Raw genomic sequence first — 9,954 nt, 5'->3', positions numbered from 1 at the left:
GAAGCTGGGTGGTGGATCAGATGAGGCTGTGGGAGTCGTGTGCGGGGGCCAGACCCTCAGAAGCTGTGTCCAGAGTTAAGAGGCTAAAGCCTGGAATGGAAAACTGTTTCTAGCAATTACTTTCAGATCATGAATTAACCAGAGAGAAATCTCCACCTGGAACAAGAATGGAAGGTGTCCTGCATCCTTTCCCACTGTTCTTTTCCCAGTGCAGTTGAGCACAGCACACAAACTGTTTTATGCACACCATCCCCAGGGAGTTTCTGAGAACTAAGAGTGATACACAACATGGGTATGCTCAGAAGTCACTGTGCTAGCAATCTTTGCTCTGGCCTGGAAGAGACAGCCCACTACATTAAAGTTCATTTTATTAAGTTGTGTGTAATTTGGCAAACTCCCAAGTGAGGGCTAGATTTTTAATGGAACTGAAATAAAGGAAAATAGAGGTGGTTTGGATGGAAGGACAGTTGGAGGGAGGTCGTTCTTGACACAAAGGACCCTTAAGTTCCACCTAACTGGGGAAGACTCCCTCAACATGCAATAAGTAACATATGCTAAAAACTTGCAGAGTAAGTAATTTAGCTTTATTTGCTATGCATCATGTTGGCTGATCTGTTGTGCTGTCTCATAGTGCTGCATATTCACTGATACCTCTTGGATAAAAAAAAATCACAGAGCAGATTTTAGTAGAGTCTGAGGTCAAAACAGTAATAGTAATAACTGAAAATTATTAAAGGCTCAATACATGCCAGACACTATGCCAAGTGCTTTCATACATTATATACATGCCAGGAGTCCTACACAGCAGGGCTTCTCTAGCTCATTTCATAGAAAAGCCTTATAGAGCTTTGAAAGTTTCCTGACTTTACCTGGCTCATAAATGTCAGAAGTGGGACTGGACTTATGGTCTGAATTTATTTAGGGTCCCTCACTCTTTCATGTCTTCTTGAATTAAGCAAATGTTTTTGTTGTTGTTTTAAAGATTTTATTTATTTACTTGAGAGAGAGAGTACATGCGAAGCGGGAGGGTCAGAGGGAGAAGCAGACTCCCTGCCAAGCAGGGAGCCCGATGTGGGACTTGATCCCGAGACTTTAGGATCATGACCCGAGCTGAAGGCAGTCGCTCAACCAACTGAGCCACCTAGGGGCCCGAATAAAGCAAATGTTTTGTCTCTTAATTCATTTCTACTCTCTACTCCACAATGTCTCTCAGGAAAGACGAAGGACCCTCTTGCCAATATATTAAGCCCAGGTGTGATAAATAAAAAAGAAAATGAGAATTAAAAACAATTTCAGGATAGTCTGTGGGCTTAATTTACCTAGGCTCCTACTTCTATCCCCAGAGTTCCTTGAGAGCTGACTCCACCCAGGTCCCAGCACTTGGGACCAGTTCCAGAACTTCCTGAATTACATCACTCTTGCCCTGGGTCTTCCTAGTGTGCCCTCATGTCAAAATCTGGATCCTGACCAGCTGTCCAGCTTCCTTTCATCAGGCTGCACTCTGTTCCCAATGAAACAGAAAGCCCAGAATTGCCTGCCTTTCCCCTAACTTAGAGCATTCCAAACCCTTGAAGATGTCCGCTGTCTGTCCCATCCCTGACCATGGAACCCCTATGAAATAAGAACGGTCCCATCCACGTGGCTGTTTACTTTGGCAGTAAAGTTCAGACTACTCATCTGCTCTGGGTGCTTCTCTCTCACTCAAAGTTTTTTCCAACTCAGGTTGTGAGCAGTCTGATTTGGCACAGGATGTATTGATTCTTGTAAGATAACCCTGAAGTTAGGGAAGAAGTTTTAGAAAGCAGATGAAATTCTTAAGAAAGAGGAATTTAATCCGATCAATTATTTGAGACTGGCCACTGAACCCATACACAGATAAGTGAGCTTAACTAAGTGGTCAAGAACCAAAACCTTCCTCCTGAGTGGTAGATGAGGAGTGCTGGAAGAAATCACTATATAGCAGAGGCTGGATTCCTAAAGGATTTCTGGATTCCTAAGGATTTCTGCCTTGGTGGTGAACTGAATAATTGTTCCACAAAGATACCCATACCCTTATCTCTAAAACTTGTCAATATGTTATGTTACATGACCAAAGGCACTTTGCATATGTAATTAAAATTTTGAAATGGACCTTAAAATAGCAACCATTGGCAGAGGCTGGATTCCTAAAATCTTGGGTGTCCTTCTAGGAGGATGTAGATACTTTCTACTGCTGACAAACAGATTGCCATAAATCAAGGTACTTTACAACAACACAAATTTATTATCTCACATTTGTGTAGGTAATATATTTGGGTTGGCTGTGCAGATTTCTTTGTTCAGGGTTACACAAAGCCCAAATCAAGCTGTCAGTCTGGGTTCTTATTGAGAGATACTGAGAAGAATTTCATTCCACACATACACACGTTGCTCTCAGAATCCATTTCTATGAGGAATTCAGTGCTTTGTGATTATAAGACTGAGGCCCTGTTTCCTTGCTGACTGTTAGCTGGAGCTGCCATAGCTCCTCAAGGTCTCTCTCCAATTTTTGCATATGGGCCCCTACTTCAGAAACAGCACGTTGACTCTGTCTTGTGTGGAAACTCTCCTACCCCCACTCTGCTGCATCTCTCTTCTGCCTCCAGCCAAACAAAGTCCTCTGCTTAGAAGTGCTCACGTCATTAGACTGGGCCCACTCAGATAATACAGTATAATCTCCCTATTTTAAGGTCCATTTCAAAATTTTAATTACATATGCAAAGTGCCTTTGGTCATGTAACATAACATATTGACAAGTTTTAGAGATAAGGGTATGGGTATCTTTGTGGAACAATTATTCAGTTCACCACCAAGGCAGAAAATGTCTCCCTGGCAGACATGCCAGCTTTGATAAGAAAAGAAAAAAATTAGCCAGCATACATCTGACTCTTGTCTATATCTGCACCAGAGGAAAATCTTAGTTTTTCAGTGTGCTTAAAGATACCTGAACAAGTGTTCAGACATGTTCTTCAGGTGGTGGATAGCAGAGACTCACAAGTTATAGGTTTTTTCATGCAGCAAAAGGAAGGAGAAAATTCTCAGTGTATTGAGATTATAGAGGTTATTGGAAAGGTCAGTGCAGAAAGGTGCTATAGAGTGAAAAAGGGTGACACCTCTCTGCTGAGATTTTCAATGGCCTTTAGAAAACTGGTGTGATCCTGTATTTGAAAACACTAGTCACATAGGGGCACTAGAAAAAGTTGTTGAATTGCAAGGAAATTTGATCTTGGAAAATCCTCCAGGAACAAAGAGGGCTAATGTCATAAATTATATTAGTTGTTCTTTTCTGAGTACCTATTATGTAACTGTTAATGGGAAGGTCCACAGATGCTCAAGACACTTCATGTATTGCTCTCTATCCTTGTCTCATACGGAGGCTACCTGCCAGTGGTTACAAAGGGTCATGTAACTATCCTTGACACTGAAGTATGAGCAGAAGCATGCCTCTCACCTCCAGACAAAGGTATTTGAGAACTAGTGCGCCACCTCCATGCTTTTTGTTTCATTGAGCCGCAAACATGCCAAGCCTGTATTGAGATGTGGAAGCTCATGATGGAAGCACCCTGGATCCCAGGGTCACCTGACAATGAAGACACCCTGCCAATGCCCATCAGATTTTATGTACATAAGAAATAAAATTTTGTTATGTTAAGTCATTCACAATCAGATTTTTCCCATTACATCTCATATACTTTTTCTGAAAACTACACAGATACTATTTCTGTTCTCTTATTTAAATATTTTAATTACAAAGGAAATAGGGCATATATTCTTGTTGCCAAAAAATTCTAACAATAGGGATAGATTATAATTCTTTTTCCTTACTATGTTCCTTCAAATTTTATCCCTTCCTAGAGGTAACTGCATTAAAAAATCTTGCATGTAGTATTTTAAGACTGATTCTAGGCCTATTCTTACATACATGTGTTAGAAAAATACAGTGAGTTTTAAAAATACATGTGTAACAGTATACATATCATTTTGCCTCTTGCCCTTGTCCCTGAATAAAATAAATGCAGGATTTTTCCAAGAGAGCACAAATAGATCCACCTCACTCTGTTAATTCTAGAATTCTAAAGTGCATATGTGCCATAATTATTTTATTTTATTTTTTTAATTTTTTTTTTAAGATTTTATTTATTTGCGAGAGAGAGAATGAGAGACAGAGAGCATGAGAGAAGGGAGGGTCAGAGGGAGGAGCAGACTCCCTGCTGAGCAGGGAGCCCGATGTGGGACTCGATCCCGGGACTCCAGGATCATGACCTGAGCCGAAGGTAGTCGCTTAACCAACTGAGCCACCCAGGCGCCCTGTGCCATAATTATTTTAAACATTCTCCTCTTGATGGACACACAAGTTGTTTCTCACATCTTGCTATGATTAAGAGAACTGATATCAACATTACTGAACATCATTTTTTGGGCAAATGTGGATGTTTTATTATGGAGAGATGTAGAAAAATGCAATTAAAGTGGAAAGAATCTGATGACAGTGAATTTTTATTAAAATTGATGATATTCTATTCTAATAATGTTATACCAAATTATCTTTTCATATATTTATATATATGAATAAATTAAGCTCTCAATGGCATTTTATTTTATCAATTTTAAATTTTGGGCAAACTTTTGATCGAAAATATATTATCCCTTTGCTAGTTTAACTTGTATTTCCCTATTTTCTAAACAGATTAAGCAGAAAATTAATTTCATCATTCACCCATATAAAGCAAGATTTCTGCAGTGATATCTTAGGTACTAGGATTCCTTTGGGTGCATAGTTTAAAATTCTATGTCCATAAGACTTTCCCCTTTACTTTGAGAAGCTAGGATTTATCAGAATGACCAGGTGCCAGGAAATGGGCCTGGACAGGAAAGCATCAATGAGTGAGAAACATCAGGAGGACCAGGGGTGGAGGAAGTAGAGCAATTTCCAGAATCCATGAGAGAGATCACATACTAAAATAAGACCAGAGAACCCAGGGCAGCTGGCAGTCAGGAATCTGAATGCAGGCTTCAGCAAAGCATAGAAAAGATGCCAGAAGGAGAGAACATGGAGAATCTGGTGGAGGGTACCAGACAACTTACATGAATAGGTCAGGGAATCTCTGAATCATCACTGCCAGCCCAAAGTTGTAGAGTGATATAAATGGGTAGATGTACTGGATAAAAGGACCAGAGGCATGCCCAATACCCGCCCCCACCCCCCACCTCCGCCAAAAATGCCCCCTGACCACTGTCAGACAGAGTAGAGCTGGCTCCCCTGTGTCACCCACCAAGTAATGTTACTGATGGAATCTGGAAGAGCTACAGCTCTTCACTACTCTAATCGTTCCATGCATCCTTGCCAGTGACCAAAGTTATGAGTGATCTTGATGCCTGATGAAGGCTATTTGTTCCCCTATGTATGTGGCCCTCCTGCCACTGAGATTGAAGCTATGCAAGCAGGTGGGCTTGGTTAGTGAATCAGAATGTTTAAAATAGGGCAAGTATTACCAATGAGTGCTGGAAGGGGGTGTGCAGCGGCAAGGAGGGAAAACTAGAGGGGGAGTTCATTGAGGCTAATTACCCCAGTGGCCCTGGGAATAAAGGGCTGAGTGTAGACATGCCTTGAAAAACAACCCAGGTGTTATCCCCAGCTCTGATTACCTCCCATGGTTCCTGACTTCTTTGCACACCAGAGGGCAGATGTACTCTGGCTGTGTTTGGTGGTCTATGTTGCTACCAGATACTGACTGGAGGTGGGGGGTGGGCCCACAATGCAAACGTTTACAGGGTGGACAGAAAGCTACTCATGGAGATGGTACACTTCCTTGTTAAGCTGGGAATGATGGGTATATGTGAAGTCCAAAACTCCATTATCGCTATAACCCCAATTCGATTGAACTGAAATTTTAAAAATATTTAATAAAAAAGATTAAAAACAGGATTCTGGAATAACCATCCCAAAATTATCACAATCTACAGAAAATTTTATATCATCATCTTCAGGCCAATACAGGGAAGGGTCCCAGACCCTAAGAACTAAAAGTGAAGACTCTGAGGGAGTTCTTTGGGAACCACTCCACCCATAACAGAATGGACCTACACAGACCTGTCCCTCCTATCATCACTTCTAAGCCCATGACTGACTGACAGGTCCAGGCACTCCTTCACTTCACCCTCTGGCAACCGGGAATGGAGGGTTGGAAGGTGGGATGCCTGAGGACAAAGTCTTGGCTTAAGGCTGGCTGACTCAAATCAGGAGATGTTCGAGTCCCAGACCTTCCAGGAGTCAATGAAAGACCTCTATGTGAGTTTTGCCAGGTCCTCCACCCCCACAAAACAGACTCCACCCCTCACCTCCAAGAGCCACACCCCTGCCCTCAGCACCATATGGGAATGACCGGAAGTAGATCCCCCAACTTCCGTCTCTGACTTCTCAGAGAAGTGAAAGTATTGAACCGGCTGGTGGCGTCAGGCGAGCAGAACTCTCGGGAAGAGTTACAGGCCCCGTCTGGAGTTAGGGTAAAGACCCTGAATGAGACTTGAGGGTACACCCCCCCATCCCTCACGCTGTGCCCGGGGAACATGCACGCCCAGGCACGGGCCCGGGCACACACACACCAGAAGAGAGGGGGGCTGACAGAATCCTGGTAGGCCCTGGACAAGGATTACCTGATGTAGTGTCCTTTGAATTCCCCCTTTGTGGACAGAGAGTAGATGGTATCAGACCAAGGGTTGGCATTGGCCCTTCCAGCAGTTAAGTTGAGGACCCTAAGGTCTGAGGGAACCATCCGCGAGATGAGAAAGGCTAATCAAAACCCGGGCCCCTGCTGTGAGGCCTGGGAGACCCCTGACGGGAGTGCCTGGATATAATACACCCAGAATTCTGCCTCTCGTGTCTCAGGGAAGTGAAAGAATTGGTGCTTAGGGGACAGTGTAAGTTAGAGGGAGAAGACCCAGACTCTGTCAGGAGGAAAGATAAGGACCTTTGTGAGGTATGAGGATACCCAGTATCTAGTGAGATTGGGCTGCACAGAATCGGGCCCTGCCATCAGCAACAGTGGGCCTGGGGCAAAGAACACCTGATATAGTACCTTCTAAATTCTTCCTTTGTAGATTTAAAAAGGAGATGGCACTGGGCCAAGGTTTCTGGCCTCAGGTCAATGGGTAGAAAAGTCCGAGGTCCTAACATAAGTAAAGGTGAGGACTCTGAGTGAGGTCCGAGTGACCTCCCACCCCCAAAAGATGGGTTTTCACAGAGTTCTGACACTGCTTTCAGCCCAGGGAGGGCCAAGGTGAAAGTGGTTGGATGCAAAACATCCTGAATTCCAAAATCTGGCATTTCAAAAAAGTGAATGGCTTCATGTAAGAGGGGCTGCTTTAGGTTATCAGAAGAACTACTTCTAGGTCCTGCCAGGAGGTGGTGTAAAAAACGTGAGTGAAGTTTGAGAGGACCCCCTACCGCAAAAGGTAAGGGGTCCCACAGATTTCTGACAGGTCCTGGGCAGGAATTGCCAGATGAAGCATCCATTGAATTCTCCTTGTGAGAACGTAGAGAGGTGAGGGCATTGGGCTGGAGCATCAGCCTTAGACCAGCAGATAGAGGAGTTACAGGTTCTAACAAGAGTAATGAGAAAGACCTTGACTAAGTTCTGAGAAAACCACTGACTTCATATCAAAGCAGGCCTGCATAGAGTACTAACCATGCTGTAAGCCCTCAGGGTATCAGACAGATATATCAGGGTAAGGGCTCCCTAATGACCTCCTCAGTAATTTTTTAAAATATAAGGGCCTTGTCTTAAAAAGATAAGTCTCACACCAGGAGAGGGAAGAGTACCAAGCCCTACCAGAAGACGAGGTGAGGACCCTGAGTGAGGAGTAAGGACCTAATTACCCCAGGATGGGGAGAGTCCTTCTGAGCTCTTCCCTTATTGTCATCCTTGGGAAGATATGGTCAGTTGAGGTCTCCCTCAATTTCTCCTCTGGAATCAAAGGGAGATGAAATACTGAAATGAGGTCAGCATGAAAACAGTAAAGGGATCCCGGAAGCTGCCAGAAGCCAAGATGATAGCCCTGAAAGTGAAGTGAGAGAAACACACTCACCCCAGAGGGGCACCATAGAGCCTGGATATTCTAGGCCTTGCTGTCACCCCAGAAAGTCCCAGGCAGATCTGGCAGGTAGCAGTTTAAGGTGAACTCGTTACTTTCACAGGCTGAGAAGAGAGCATGAACATTGTGGATTCCTTGAGCAGTGCACACAAGAAAACCTACAGAGATAGCCATCAATAAAGCCAAGGCGGCATCCCCCTATGAAGGGGCACACACCATCTTATCCTCTTTCCTCCAGGTCACTCGTTCACCTGTCCACATCTCTGCCGCACCTGAACAGAGTCATCATGCCTCGGGGTCAGAAGAGTAAGCTCCGGGCCCGTGAGAAACGTCGCCAGGCCAGAGAAGGGTCACAGGATCTGGTAAGTATTCAAACCACTGCTCAATTGCACTCCTCTTCCTCCCCTCATTTTGAGGACATTTCCTTAGGGCTCACCTGCTGAATCATTTGCAATCCCCAGGGTCCTTGGACAGCCACATTCACCACCAGTATGGCAGCCGTGTCATACATGAGATCAAATGAAGGCACCAATGAAGTACAGGAAATGCCAAGATCCTCCCAGAACCCAACAGCCACTGAGCCCTTCAATAGAAGCCCTCTAGGGGAGAAGGTGTTTATATTGGTGTACTACCTGCTGTACAAATATCAAACGAAAGAGCCCATTACCAAGGCAGGTATGCTGAGAAATGTAATTCAGATCTACAGGAATTACTTCCACGTGATCCTCAGGAAAGCCTCTGAGCACTTGGAGCTGGTCTTTGGCCTTGACATAAAGGAAGTGGATCCCAATAGGCACATCTATGTGCTAGTCAACAAACTGGAACCAAGCTATGATGGGAAGCTGAGTAGTGATAGTAATGTGCCTGAGACTGGTCTGCTGATGACCATCCTGGGAGTGATCTTCACAAAGGGCAACTGTGCCACTGAGGAGCAAGTCTGGGAAGTGCTGAATATGATGGGGTTATACCCTGGAAGGAAGCACTTCATCTATGGAGAGCCCAGGAAGCTCATCACCAGAGATTTGGTGAAAGAAAATTACCTGGAGTACAGGCAGGTGGTCAACAGTGATCCTCCACGCTATGAGTTCCTGTGGGGTCCCAGAGCCCATGCTGAGACCAGCAAGATGAGAGTTCTTGAGTTTTTGGCCAAGATCCATGATACCGTCCCCACTGCCTTCCCATTCTATTATGAAGAGGCTTTGAGGGATGAGGAAGAGCGAGCCCAAGCCAGAGCTGCAGCCAGGGCTCTTATTGCTGCCAAGGCCAGTGCACGCTCCAGGGCCATGGCCAGTGCACGTTCCAGGGCCATGGCTAGCAGCTCCTCCCACACCTAGTAAAGTCTGAGGCAGATTCTTCATTTTGTCGTTAAAAAAAAAATCCATGTTCTCATTAGTGGAAGGTCAGGGTGGGGTAGAGACAACAGTGTATAACACGTTTATGTTCCTATTATATATGTTAATTTTTAATTGTTTTTCCTTTTGATAGAAGGTTTATTAGCTTCAAAAATCCAAGTTTATGAATGACATTTTCAAATTTGTGCTGTGTATGAGATTTAGGAGTAAGAAATAGCTATTTTGTAATCCAAATTGGGAAGTTCCTAATCTTATTTACTGATTTGGAACATGGTAACATGTCAGTGGATTAGTCATTTCCTTGGAAATGTAAAAGAATTCAGCAGTAAAATACTTGGAGTCAAGAAAGAGAAAAAAGTAAAAGATGGCTAAATATTGCATTTTCTTTTCACTTTTAGTTTAAAACTAAATGATATTGCCTGTATACATATACATATAGATTATTTAAGAATGTAGAATTAATTATAGCATAATAAATTAGACCTCTTGCACA

General features: G+C 43.7%; 1 protein-coding gene across 1 annotated transcript; it reads left to right on the top strand.

Annotated features, from left to right (window-relative positions):
• Positions 1–8,396: 8,396 nt before the first annotated feature.
• On the top strand, positions 8,397–9,443 carry LOC110569789 (melanoma-associated antigen B10-like). Its single transcript, XM_044912339.1, is given in 1 exon segment — positions 8,397–9,443. A coding segment is annotated over 1 exon segment (1,047 nt).
• The last annotated feature ends 511 nt before the right edge of the window (positions 9,444–9,954 follow it).

This window comes from Neomonachus schauinslandi, unplaced genomic scaffold, assembly GCF_002201575.2.
Source record: "Neomonachus schauinslandi unplaced genomic scaffold, ASM220157v2 HiC_scaffold_1268, whole genome shotgun sequence".
In the NCBI taxonomy this organism is placed as follows: domain Eukaryota; kingdom Metazoa; phylum Chordata; class Mammalia; order Carnivora; family Phocidae; genus Neomonachus; species Neomonachus schauinslandi.
The sequence above is the reverse complement of the archived record's forward strand: the minus strand, read 5'-3'. Positions and strand labels throughout refer to the sequence as shown.